The following is a 14,612-nucleotide window of genomic DNA, read 5'->3' on the forward strand; positions in this document are numbered from 1 at the left end:
ATTGTGCTCGAAGGTGTCATGATCTATTTCGGTCGTGATAGAAATTAATTTTTCATCCAATTCTTTACGCAATTCATTGCATAAATTCTGGGAAGACTCGATAATCAAAACCATTAGGTCAGGCGAGCACTTGTTAAGTATGGAATTCCATCATTCCAAAAAAACTGAATCTTCAGTGAACAATTTAGGCTCTTTGTGGATGCGTAAACCTCTTGGTATTCTTTCTTGTTTGCAATATTCTACAAGGGTTGCCCCATGGAGCTCACTCCTTGTGATCCTTTTAGATAGAGCTAATAATTCTGTCCAAGAGTTTGAGGAAATCTGTAAGGTGGTATTGAAACGGCGAAACTCGGCCAGAGTCGGGCTACCCTTGTGTCTCCACTGCAATAAAGGATTGTTTTAAGACTACAGGCATCTATTTCTTTTCTTTCATCCTGACGGCTATTATAGATCGCCTTCCTTCGTGCTTTGTGAGCCATCCCTATTACTTTGAAACAACGAAAAAAATAAGGGATTTAACTAGTATACATTTAACAAGCCAAAAAATCCACTAGTTAATATTCCTTGTGAAGGCACCACAATGAGTCCTATAATTTCGAAGTTGCAATTTGCAATTAAAATATCTTACTTTATTCTGATATTATTAAAACTTTTTCTAACCATATATTTTATTCGTCAATTTTATTATTTTTCCATTTTATCAATTAATTTTATGAGAGAGAAGATTAGACCTCAGCACCGGCATAAAATTCTGACGATGAGCAGAGGTTTTCAGCCGAGTTGGTACAATCACCGGTCTGTAATCTTCCCATATATTTTTCTAATTTTTCTTTAAAAATTTTGGTTGTATGGGACTGTGCAACCTCAAAAGATGTTAGTTGCACTAAAACTTCAAAGTGGTTGAACTTCAACTGCAACTTCAAAGTATTTAGACTTGAACTTGGAACCGATGAGGTTTCTGGTGGTCGCGATTGAGAGTAAACTGTAACAGTTTTATGTTGTGCCACCCGACTTCAACTTAGAACAGGCAAACCTGTTTCTTATACTGGCAAATAATATCATTACTGTCCTGACAAACAATTACTTATCTTGAAACACCACTTGGTTTATAGCCCAAACATATTCTTGGCTGAAGGAACCGCTTTAATTTCTTTGCAGGAGCCGCCAAATTGCCGACGTTGTCAACGTTTCGGAACCTGCATCATGGCGGGCTCTAAAACATTAAAACATTGAATCGGTAATGTAAAGCATATTTTATGCCAGACTAACATTTAAAAAGATTTTACTACTCACTTTTAATGGACACTACCGTCTCAATGGTCGGGTCAATATAAAGCATTTAAACATGGCGCCTCTTTTTAAATAACAAACTTACTTAAAATGGACCGATCATAGAACTCCTTCTGACGTCACAACGTATTGACGTCACAAATTTGAAAAAACTTTACTTTTTACGCATCTATAACATTGATTTTGATAATCTATTGCACTGATGATAGTTTGTATATATTGAATATGACCAATTGTCTCTCAATATACTGACAGTGATCACAGGTTAATTAAGGTATTTCATTCAATGTTACTGTTCAAACCATTCGGTTCTTCAGTCTTCAATTTAAAAATCCATTGATGCTCTTTTTATATAGGATTTTCTCACAATTACCACCTCTGATATCCATGGCGACATGATCTATAGCAAACCAATGGAGATCTTTCAACTGATGTTGTGCCAATAAACAATGTGCTACTATTGGTGCTGTTTCCTTTTTATTTCTTAAACAACTTTTGTGTTCACTTAAACGTAAACGCAATGAACGTGTAGTTTGTCCGACATAGATTTAGTTACATGGACATTTAAAAATATACACCACGTAAGTGCTTTGGCAAGTGGTGAAGTACCGTAATTTGTATGTATAATTTGTAGTTGGACATGTGAATTATTTTATTTCTAATGTCTGATCACAGATTTTACAGTGGCCACATCTGTAATGTCCCCATGGTTTAACACCGTCTATGGTTGCAAAGGTATCCTGACTCACTGGAGGTAAAGTTGAAGGACTTAAAATTTCCTTAAGGTTTCTGCTCCTAGAGAACGCCATCCTGAAATCCAAATCTTCAAGTCCCGGTACCATTTGGATGAGGTGCCAATGATTACATATACTCCTGATGATTTTACGTGACAAAGGTGAGTATTTAGTAACGCAGGTAACTGTCTGAGTACTATCTTGTCTCACACACGGGTTCAGCAACGCATCTCTATCATAATAGAGTGCCCGTTTAAATGCATTGCTGACACATTTCTTCGGATAACCACGTTGTTTGAAGTCTTCAGCCAATTTGTCAGATTGCAATTTGAAGAACTGACTGTTGGAACAATTGCGTTTATACCGTAAGAATTGCGAAAATGGCAAACTATTTTTTAAGGGTACAGGATGTGCGCTGTTGTAATGAAGCAAGGTTCCGAAACGTTGACAACGTTGGCAATTTGGCGGCTCCCGCAAAGAAATTAAAGCGGTTCCTTCAGCTAAGAATACGTTTGGGCTATAAACCAAGTGGTGTTTCAAGATAAGTAATTGTTTGTCGGGACAGTAATGATATTATTTGCCAGTATAAGAAACAGGTTTGCCTGTTTTAAGTTGAAGTCGGGTGGCAACTTAAAGGTACTGGGAAGTTGGGAGGGAGAGGAGGGAGGCCCAAAGAGATGTCTTTTAACCTAAAAGATGTGGAACCAGGGAATGGATGGGGTAGGGGACAGGTTGGCACCAGACCACATCCTATTTAATTTTTTTTAAACCCTTTAGAGGAGTTTGGTAGTTGGGGATGCTCAGCCTGATAGGGCCCATTGCCATAGCTTGGATCGGAGTGTTTTTTTGTACTGCTGTGCTATTTTATTTATTTATTTATTTATTTGTTGAGTTTTATAAACTGTCATTCGGTGAAGCCATCATAACGGTTTACAAAATTTAAATTGTAACTCTCTTAACAATTGTGCAAAAGTATAACAAGTTGCATATTAAACAGAAGTTAAACATTTCTAGTCCAGAAATTCTCATTATGAGGGAGAAGGAGGGTTTATTTGGTTCTGGTTTGAGATAAGTTATTTTGAGGTTTTTGGATGAAAGTTCGATTGGGAATTAGGATGTTCAGAAGTATGAGTGTCAATGTAGAATTTGCGAAACAGCCATGTTTTTAGGTCTTTTTTTGAAAGTTTTGAGATTAGGTTGGGTTCTCAGATCTTTTGGTAGGGAGTTCCAAATTTTCGGGAGGCAATGGAAAAGGCTCTTTCTCTGGTTGTTGTCAAATGCGCATCTTTGCTGGGAAGTATATTTAAGCGTCCTGAATTGTTTGAACATAGGTTTCTTTAGGGATTCTGGGGGGTTATGTTTAAGCTATTTAGTCCTTGATGTTCATTGTTTAGAATTTTATGTATGATGGACATTGATTTGTGTTCAATACGTGCTTTAATTGGGAGCCAATGAAGTGAAATCAATATGGGTGTTATGTGTTCATTTCTCTTTGTTCCTGTCAGAACTCTGGCTGCTGAATTCTGCAGAATCTGGAGTGGTTTGAGGATTGAATCAGGTATTCCAATTAGTAGGGAGTTGCAGTAGTCGAAGGTAGTGAAAATGAGTAGTTGTAAGACAGTTCTGAAATCATAAGGGTTTAGAAACGGTTTTAAATGTCTTAGGGTTAGAAGTCTGTGATATCCCTCTTCAGTTTTGTTTAATATGGGTTCTTGAATGAAAGCTCTTTATCAATAATAATTCCGAGGTTCCTGGTGTGTGTGGTGGGGAGTATAGAGTTCATTTGTTTGTCAAGTAAAGGCAGGGGTGGCGGAGTTGGATTGGGTTTTTTGTCCATGAGGATTATTTCAGTTTTGTCGATGTTGATTATGAGCTTCAGAGAATTTAGGAGATGTTTAATCGAGATAAGTAGATCAGAGGTTTTCTTGTAGGTGTCTTCGATTGAATTTTGGATGGAAATAAGAAGTTGAATGTCGTCAGTGTAGAGGAAGTGGGTGATTCCATTATCTTTTAATAATTGGCAGATGGAAAGAAGGTATATGTTACACAGAGAGGCCGATAACGCTGATCCTTGGGGAACTCCAGTGTTGAGGTTAATCTTTTTGGATGGGTTGTTATTAATTAATACTTGGTAGGTTCTGTCAGATAGTTAGGAGGAGAACCATTGTAGGGTGGTGTCAGTTAAGCCGATTTGAGTCAATCGTTCTAAAAGTATATTGTGGTTAACTGTGTCGAAAGCAGCTGAGACTTCGAGGAGGATGAGTAGGTATTTTTCACCTTTGTCGAAGCCTCTTAGTATTATATCATTTAGAGAGAGAAGGAGAGATTCTGTATTTAGGTTTTTTCTGAATCCGTATTGAGTTGGAGGTAGGATGTTGTTTGTTTCAAGATAGTTGTCAAGTTGGGAGTGTACGACTTTTTCAAATGTCTTGGCAATGAAAGATAGGTTTGAAATGGGGTGATAGTTTGCAAGGACTTCAGGATCCAAGTTGTTCTTTTTTAGAATTGGTTTGATAACTGCAGATTTGAGGCATTTGGGGTAAATACCTTCAGTCAGGGATAAATTGACGATTTTGGTGATTGTTTTAGTTATGGTGGGCTCAATTGTTTTGAGGGTTGTTATAGGGATGTTGTCTATTGGATGGCTGGAGGGGTTCATTTTATTTATAATAGATTGAATTTCAAGAGTGGAGGCGGTATCAAAGTTTGATCATGATGAAGTTATCTTGGTGTTCAGATTGATGTTTTAGTTGTTGTTGGTTATGTTGGTTTGGATTAGTTGAGATATTTTATTGTTGAAGAAGTCAGCAAAGTCATCGCTTCCATGTTTGGTGCATGTAGAATCTTTTGTGGTATTAGTAAGTTTCTGAACTATTGAGAATAACATTCTGGGGTTATGATGAAATTTGGAGATTTTGTTGGAGAAGAATTCCTTCTTTGTATTGTTGATGATGTTTTTAAATTGTGCCAAGTGGTTCCGATAAATATTTAGTGCAGTTGCATTTTTGTTTTTTTCTCCATTCTCTTTCTTTTTTCCTGAGGATACGTTTGGCAGTTCTGATGTTATCATTATACCACTGGTTGTTGTGTTTGGATTGTTTTTTTGACTTTGTAATAATGGGATTGATGTTGTCTGCTACCTTTTTTGTGACATTTAGCCATGATGTTGTTGCATCTGCAGAGTTTGATAGATTTATGTTGATTAGTTCGGGACGGTAAGATATTTTGTTTGGAATGATTTGAGGTGCTTTAAGGTTGAAGTTGAAAGATAAGTTGGTTTGGATTAGGTGGTGGTCAGATCAAGGTATCTCTGTGGTTTGGATTGTATTTGATTGCCAGACTTTAGTGTTGATAAAAATTAGGTCGATGGTGTGACCTGCTTTATGAGTTGGAGATTGAATTATTTGCTTTAGATGTAGTGTTGATAGGGCATCGATGATAGTTTGGCAGGCTTTTGAGTGGGTGAGTAAGTTGAAGTGTATGTTGAAGTCACCAAGAATGATGATGGGTCTGTTGAGAGATACGTAATTCATGATATATTCAATTAGTGGAGAGCAGTTTTTTTCGAGAGCTCCTGGAGGACAGTAAACGAGGCAGATCTGTAGTTAGGAAGGAGGAAAACTGCAGGGTGCGCTGAATGAGCTGCGCGAAGGAGCGCGCAAAGGGGCCTGCTCCTTTGGATGCGCTCCTTCGGCGCGCTGTGCACGGCGCCTGGGGTGAGTGTAAATTTAAAAGCCACTCACCCGGCCCCTCCTCTGACATCAAGGGGGCTGTCCAAGCTTCAGATCAGGTGGTGCTGATCTTGACAGGCCTTTCCGAGGCCTAGATTAGGGCCCTGTTGCGCCGGATGCAGGCGTGATCGGGGGGGGTCGCCTCGTTGGTCTCGATGGTTGTCGGTGGAGGCAGTTGGCCGGTCGGGTCGCCCTCGGGGTAGGCCCCTGCAGAGTCAGACGTTGGCGATTGAGAGAGAGGCTCCCGGCAGCGTTGCTGAAGTCCCTTTGAGATGGTAAGTGAGGGACTAAGTTTAACGGTTTCCTGGTGATAGAGGGGGGCGTCCGGGGTGAGTGTAAATTTAAAAGCCACTCACCTGGCCCCTCCTCTGACGTCAAGGGGGCTGTATTTTACTAGCTATATTCTTTTGAATATAGCCAATGAAGGCCATACAAGGCCAGATACCTTAAAGCCTAATCAGCAATATTCAAAAGATAGCTGGTTAGGTTTAAATGTTATTTAGAGAAAGGCTGCAAGATAATTTTGAATTGGGGATATTCAGCGGGATATTTATCCTACTGAATATCCAGGATAATTTATCTGGCTAAATTTAATTGGAAAAGTTATTTGTTCGTTTTTTGAGCATAGGCCTCTCAGTGTCTTTTTAAATAGAGGTGCTTCCTCTACATGAACTTGGACAGCAATATAAAAAAAAATGAACAGACATCATATGTATCCATTTTTATGCCAATATCATGCCATAAAAGTTAACATTATGCCCAAAATACTAAAATGATACCTGCTAATCAGTGCCAACATGCCAAAACTCTGATAACAATGTCTTCTACTGCATAAGAACAAAAAATAAATTTTAAACTCCAATGTACCGAGAAGCCCAAAGTTAAAATATATAATGAAATACAGAAAAGGTGCTTGTATCATGTTTACCTCTAATGAAGCGTGAAATTGTCAGCCATTTTTCACCTTGAAGGTGGCCAAAAAATCTGAAAAACTGTAAAAAATGAGCTACTATCATATATTCAATGTTTTTCTGGCTCAACAATTACCAAACCCAGTTCTTCTCAAATGTATCAGACTCTGAAAGGTTTGGGTTTCAACCCTGTCTGCCATATTTCAGAGGGGAAAAGCAGGCTTTTTTCAGTTTTATCTATGTGAAAATTATGATTTAACATTGATGTTCCATTAGAACTATATTTATTAACATACTATAGAGACAAGCATTAGCAAAGCCTACATATATGATGGTTTCATATCTATTTCCTTTTTATTGTTGCTTTAGCACATTGTGAGTATGTATGGATTCTACTGACCCTTCCTGAACGATTGCCTTCTCCTGTTCCATCTCTATTAATTGAGGATATGTTTAAACCCAAATCTGAGATTCCTGAAGGAGTTGTCCTGCCATTTGTCTAAAAAAGAGAAAGACATTGCAGAAGAAATGAATACTTGTCAAACATGTTGTATTTAATCATATGTGAATTTCAAAAGGACTTTGGAAGAGACCATAAAGCCTGTAACAGGTGTTCTTTAAGGACAGCAGGATATCAGTCCTCACACATGGGTGACAGCAACAGATTGAGCCCAGCACAGAAAAATTACATCAAAGATTCTAGAACTTTGACTGAGCCTTAGAAGGCATGCTCACGCATGCAATATGCCATGCATCCACATGGGTTCCCTCAGCCTTATATCATAGAATTAGGAGGGTAATAAATAAAAATAATGAGAAAACCCAAGCAGCAGAAATCCAACTCTGTAGGGTAGTGGGCAGTTTTGTGAAGACTGACATCCTGTTGTCCTCGGAGAACACCTGATACAGGGAAGCAACTCTGCTTTTTCTGAGGACAAGCAGCATGACAGTTCTCACACATCCTTAGTTACAGGTTTGCCCCCAACATAAAAGGGGACCAATAAAACACCAAAATAATTGCTAAAGGACACAACAACAACTAGTTTTGTTGGTAACAAGGGGGAGGCAGCCTGAAAAGAAGAGGCCCTAGACAAGAAGAGAGTTGAGTTCTACACCTCAAACAAGTTCCGAAGGACAGATTGGACAAATCTACTGTCACATCAGCCATCCCAATCCAGACAGTAATGTGATGTGAATGAATGGATGGAACTCCACATCGCAACCCTGCGGATCTCCTCCATAAGGACTGCTCATAAATGGGCCACCAACACTGCCATGGCCTGTACAGAATGAGCCTTGACATAGCTCCCAAGATGATGCCCCACCTGGGCATAATAGGAGGAGATGCAGTCTGCTATTTATTTATTTTTATTTATTTTATTTAAAAACTTTTCTATACCGTCGCTAAGTTATATACCATCGCAACGGTTTACAAATAGGCACATAGACTAAGGTAAGTAAATGTAGGATATCTTACATTCTAACAGGTGCCAATAAAGTTCGGTTACAATTTCATAAATAAAATCATTATTTATTTATTTATTTATTTTTAATTTTTATATACCGACCTTCTTGCATAAAATGCAAATCAGGCCGGTTTACAGTGAACGTTGAACAAGCAGGAAATACTTGAGTAATGTTGGTCAAGTCCAGGTATATTATTGAGTTACTATCGCTTTGAAATATTACTTCTTAAAAGTAGGATTGATTAAATTCATTCTCATCTGCATTACCTTGTACTTTCATTCTCTACCCTCCACACTCTTTAGTGAAGGCTTTTTTAAAGAGCCATGTTTTTAGATTTTTCTTAAAAGTTTTGAGATTATTCTGTAATCTGAGTTCGAGTGGCATCGTGTTCCATAGTATGGGCCCAGCCAATGATAAAGCCCTTTCTCTCACTTGGGTTAATTTTGCTGAATTTACTGAAGGGATTGTTAGTAGTGCATTGTTTGCTGAGCGGAGGTTTCTTTGTGGAACGTGTACTCGTAAGGCTGTGTTTAGCCAGTCTGCTTCTTTATCATATATTAGTTTGTGTATGGTGCATAAGGCTTTGTATTTTATCCTGTATTTGATGGGTAACCAATGTAAGTCTGCTAGAGTTTCGGTTATATGGTCCCTCCTCTTTTTTCCCGTTAGTATTCTGGCTGCAGTATTTTGAAGTATCTGGAGTGGTCTTATCGATGTGCTTGGGAGTCCTAGTAAGAGTGCGTTGCAGTAGTCAGTGCTAGAAAAGATAAGTGTTTGCAATACTGTTCTGAAGTGGGCAGGTGTGAGTAATGGTTTCAATCTTCTGAGGACCATAAGTTTTGCGTAGCCTTCTCTTACTTTTATAGATATGTGTTGCTTCAGGTTGATTTCTGGGTCCATTATTACTCCCAGATTCCTTACTTTTTTGGCTAGCTCAATTTTTTGGTTATTTCTTAGGGTTATCGGTGTTTGAATGATTTTAGTATGCTTTCTCTCAAGGTGAAGGAATTCAGTTTTGTCAATGTTGATAACCAGTTCCATCTGGTTTAGTAGTTGTTTAATTATGTCTAGGTACATGTTAGCTAGATTTAATGTTTTTTCAATTGTGTCGTCTATTGGTAGAATTAATTGAATGTCGTCTGCGTAAATGTAATGTATTATCCCTAGGCCTGCCAGCAGATGACATAAGGGTAGCATATATATGTTAAAGAGGGTAGCAGACAGCGCTGAACCCTGAGGTACTCCTGTTTCAAGTTTAAATTTTTCTGATAATGTGTTTTTTATCTGGACTTGAAAGAACCTGTTGTTTAGGTAGGATCTGAACCAGTTTATTGTTTTGTCACATAATCCAATTTCTTCAAGTCTTTTTAGTAGTATTTTGTGGTTTACTGTATCAAAGGCTGCAGATAAGTCGAGCATTATAAGGATATAATGTTTACTGTTATCAAAACCTCTTAGTATGTTGTCTGTTAGTGAGAGAAGTAATGTCTCAGTGCTGTAGTGTTTTCGGAAGCCGTGTTGTGAAGGGTACAGTATGTTATTATTGTCTAGATGTTCAGCCAATTTGAGAGTGTCCATTTGGCAATGGCAATCCCAAACTTGTTCTAATCAAAAGAAACAAAAACTTGGGTGGACTCTCTATGACTTCTGTCCTCTCCAGACAGAAGGCTAAGGCTCTTTTGCAGTTAAAACTGTATAGGGCTTGTTTGCCTTAGTGCGAATGGGGCCTGGGAAAAATGCTGGCAAGATGGACTGGTTAAAATGGAAGTTCAACACCACCTTAGGCGTATGTAGGCGTATGTAGGACCACCCTGTTGTGAAAAAACTTAGTGTAAGGTGGATAAGTCACTAAGGCCTGGAGCTCACTGACCCTGCGTGCTGATGTGGCCACTACCAAAAATATGACCTTCCAGGTCAGGTACTTTAGGTCAGAGGTCCCCAACCCTGTCCTGGGGGCCCACCAGCCAGTTGGGTTTTCAGGATATCCACAATGAATATGCATGAGAGAAAATTTGCATGCACTGCCTCCATAACATGCAAATTTTCTCTCATGCATATTCATTGTGGGTATCCTGAAAACCCGATTGGCTGGATAGGGTTGGGGTATCCTGAAAACCCGATTGGCAGGACAGGGTTGGGGACCACTACTTTAGGTCACAGGAGCACAGTGGCTCAAAGGGAGCTTTCATCAGCTGAGCCAATACCACGATGAAGTCCAAAGACATAGCAGGAGTTCTTAGGGGAGGCTTCAACTGAAGCAGGCCCTGCATGAAATATACAACTTTAGGTTGTACAGAGATGAGCTTACCATCTACACCAAGTGATATGCACCAATCGCACTCAGATGAACCGTAACGGAGTTAGTCTTCAGACCAGTCTCTGAAAGATGCAGAAAGAAATCAAACAGTTTTTGTGGGGAGCAGGAGAAAAGATCTAGGGCCTTCTGCTCACGCCACATGGAAAACCTTCTCTACTTCAGTCTGTAGGACTTTCTAATGGAAGGCTTTCTGGAAGCCACCGGGACCCAAGACATATCTTCCAAAAGATAAAGAGGTTGCAATATCAACCTCTCAACATCCAGGCTGTGAATGACAGGACCTGGAAGTTGGAATGGTGTAATTTGGCTTGATCGTGGATGATGAGATCTGGGGAAGTCCCTAGCCTTATCAGTTTTCGGATGGGCATCTCCTGGAAGAGCAGAAACCAAACCTGTCTTGGTCAAAGTAGGGCTATAAGGATCATAGTCCCTTTGTCCTCGTAAAACTTCAAGAGTCTTCGCTACAGTGGAGCTGGAGGATACATATACAGAAGAACCTTGCCCAGTGAGAGGCAAAGGTATCTGAGGCTGGTTTTCTGCATGGCCTTTACAAGGAGAAGAACTGAGGAATCTTACTGGTCCAAGGTGATGCAAAGAGATCCACGTCCAGCTTCCCCAGAGGCAGAAGATTTGATTCACAACCCCTTGGTTCAGAAACTATTCATGGGGTCTGAATGCATGACTCAGTCTGTCCGCTATCACATTCTCCATTCTGGCTAGATGCAAGGCCCTGAGCACCATCCTATGAGAGAGGGCCCATGTCAAGATCTGGGCCGCTTCCTGATACAGGAGATACAATCCTGTACCTCCCTACTTGTTGATATACCACATTGCTACTTGGTTGTCAGCCTGTATCAGTACAAATTTGTTGGACAGCAGATCTCTGAAAGCCCACAGTGCATAGTACCTGATTGCCTGGAGCTCCAGGAAATTGATTTGGCAGAGACATTCCTGGGCAGACCATAAACCCTGGGTGCTGCGCCCATCTACATGAGCTCCCCAGCCCAGACTGGATGCATCTGTGGTAAGGACAATTTGGATAGGAGGACTTTGGAAAGAGATGTCCCACCACAAGGACAAAGAGGCCTGGAGGGATGGTGTGACTCGGATGCAGTCCTGGAGGTCCTGAGTGGCTTGTTGCCACTGCAACCTTAAGGTCCATTGGGCTTTTCGCACATGTAAATGTGCAAAGGGAGTGACATGTGCTATAGTGGCCTCAATATGTGCCATGTTGACACCTGTTGGATCTGTTGAATTCACAATGGTCATCAGGATGATGGCCCGTGTCTAGCAGGGCTCCAGTGAAATCCAGTTGTGGTGACAGGATGAGATGGGACTTGTGGTAATTGACTATGTTCCCTAGTAATTCCAGTACCTGGATGGTCGAGTGCATGGACTACTTGGCTCATGCCCGAGAGGTGCCCTTGACCATCCAATCATCTAGATATGGGAAAACATGAACTCACAGTCTGTGAAGGTGTGCTGCCACTATGGCTAGACATTTTGTGAAGACCCATGAGGTTGATATGAGCCCAAATGATAGAACGTGATATTGAAGTGCTGTTTACCCACCATGAATCAGAGATACTTCCGGTGAGCTGGGAAGATTTTGATGTGAATCTAGGCATCTTTTATACTGAGGGAGCATAGCCAGTCTCCTTTTTGCAAGAAGGGTTTCAGGGTGCCCAGGGAAATCATCTTGAACTTTTCTCTTTTGATGAACTTATTCAAGGCCCTTAAGTCTAGGGTGGGACAGAGTCCCCCTGTTTTCCTTGGTATCAGGAAGTACTTGGAGTAAAATCACCACCCTCTTTGCCCTAGTGGGATGAGCTTGACCACCCTGGCCGTTAACAGAGAGGAGAGCTCTGCATGCTAGTACATCCTGATGTGCTACCGGGCCCCAAAATGGGCTCTTGGGGGGGGGGCGCAATTTGGTGGGGCACCAATAGGTTTAATTTTTGCCCCTCATGAATGATGGAAAGAACCCACTGGTCCAAAGTTACACTTGGCCACTGGTCTGAGAAGAACCGTAGCCTTCCCCCTACTGGCAGGCACATCGTTCCAGGTGACCTGGCTATGATCCCTGCTATCTGGTCAAAACCCCATTCCCAAAGTTGACGAGGCGCCAGCTGGGGGTTCGGGGCCTCTGTGCCTGGGACACCTATAAGGGGCCCGGTATTGCTGTCAAAAATGAGGGGGGCAGGAAATAGTACCTCTTTGGGTGGAAGAAGGACTTCCTTGGCCCAAACTTCGATGGCCTCCTGGCTGTGAGGGATGAGTCCTGAATGTCAGTGTAGAGGTGTTGGAATATCACATGGTGATCCAGATCTGGGTCACTGGTCCTTCAACTTATCTCCGAAGAGATTCTCTCCTGTATGTGGCATGTCAGCAAGTTGCTCCTGCATTTCCAGTCGGAGATCAGAGGCCTATAGCCAAGCGAGACTGCGGGCGCCAATTCTCGCTACAGACACCCTCGATCCTGTGTCAAAAACATCGTAAGTTGAACAGACCCCATGTTTTCCGCACTCCAGACTCTTATACCCCAGCACCTATATGGTGTCTTGCTGCTCCTGAGACAGTTGCTTGGCAAACTCTCGGACCTGCTTTAGGATGTTGCGTATATACTGGCTCATGTAGAGCTGCCCACTATGTGGGCAATAAGCATAGCACCCTGAAACACCTTCCTCCTAAAAGCATCCCTCACTCTCTGATCCTTCTCCAGGGATGCCAAAAAATGGGGCCAAGAGCACTTGGCCTTTTGAGAGCGGATTCAATGACCACCGATTGGTGGGGCAGTAGACATTTGTCAAATACGAGAACCTTTTGGACGAGATAAACCATGCCCACCTTCCTGTTAACAGGAGGCACTGTGAAGGGGTGCTCCCACATCCTCATCAATAACACCACAAGGATCTCATGCACTGGGTCTGTCATGACCTCCTTGGGAGGCTCCATGTACTGGAGGCTTTCTAGCATTTTGTGCCTGGTATCCTCTTCAGTCTGCAGCTGAAATGGGATGGCCTCCGCCATCATCCAGACAAATCTTGCAAAGCAGAAGTCCTCCAGTGTAGAGATCCTTCGATCATCTGGAAGAACATAAGATATGCCATACTGGGTCACACCAAGCGTCCATCAAGCCCAGTAACCTGTGTCCAACAGTGGCCAACAAACTCGCAAGTACCTGTCAAATACCCAAACATTAAATGAATAGATCCCAAGCTACTAATCTTTATTGATTAATAGCAGTTTATGAACTTCTGCTCTAGGAACTTATCCAAACCTTTTTTAAACCCAGCTACACTAACTGCCATAACCACATTCTCTGACAATGAATTCCAGAGTTTAATTATACATTGAGTGAAAAAGAATTTTCTCCGATTTGTTTTAAATGAGCTACTTGCTAATCTCATGGAGTGCCCTCTAGTTCTTGTATTATAATAATTATCCAAAAGAGTAAATAACCTATTCACATTTACCCGTTCAAGTCCTTTCATGATTTTGTACTCTATCATATTCCCCTTCAGTCATCTCTTCTCCAGGCTGAACAGCCCTAACCTCTTTAGCCTTTCCTCATAAGGGAGCCGTTCCATCCCTTTATCATTTTGGTTGCCCTTCTCTGTACTTTCTCCAGTGCAAGTATATCTTTTTTGAGATGCGGTGATCAGAACTGCACACAGCATTCAAGATGCGATCTCACCATGGAGATGGTTCTGAGGGGAGATCATTGTGTCTTCAGAAACATTGGAAGAATCAAACCCCCCCACCCCAGGAGTCAAAGGTGTCCTTGTCTCCACTGTCATCGAGTGGTGAAAAGACCTAGGCACTCAGCTAGTGGTGTAGGCACCGGTTCAACTGGCACCGAGGAAGCTTACTCCTCTGAGGAACCAGGGTTGAGCAATGGAGCGGCTGATGGCTCCGCAGGACATGAATGCTGCCCCAGAAATCGACACCGGGAATGGGGCCGGTAACATGCTGAAGAGCGCATATAACGATTCCAGCAGCAGCTTGAGGAATGATGGTGCTGGTGTCAGTGCCATCAGTGCTCTGAAATCAATGCCGTGCATCACCTTCTCCACCGCCATGTGCCTCTCCAGTTCCTTCTTGAAAATTATCAATGCTAGGTCAGGCTGGGACCCAGGAGGTGTAACCAGATCCTCTTTGG

General features: G+C 41.5%; 1 protein-coding gene across 2 annotated transcripts in view; it reads right to left on the bottom strand.

Moving 5' to 3' along the window:
- KATNAL2 (katanin catalytic subunit A1 like 2) overlaps nt 1-14,612 on the bottom strand; it is a 296,579-nt gene that overhangs the window by 160,892 nt on the left and 121,075 nt on the right. For both annotated transcript variants that reach the window (XM_029580510.1, XM_029580502.1), the window contains exon 6: nt 7,067-7,165. In XM_029580510.1, the coding sequence (XP_029436370.1) occupies nt 7,067-7,165 (99 nt within the window). The remainder of the gene's footprint in view (nt 1-7,066; nt 7,166-14,612) is intronic.

Source organism: Rhinatrema bivittatum, chromosome 1 (genome assembly GCF_901001135.1).
Source record: "Rhinatrema bivittatum chromosome 1, aRhiBiv1.1, whole genome shotgun sequence".
Classification (NCBI taxonomy): Eukaryota; Metazoa; Chordata; class Amphibia; order Gymnophiona; family Rhinatrematidae; genus Rhinatrema; species Rhinatrema bivittatum.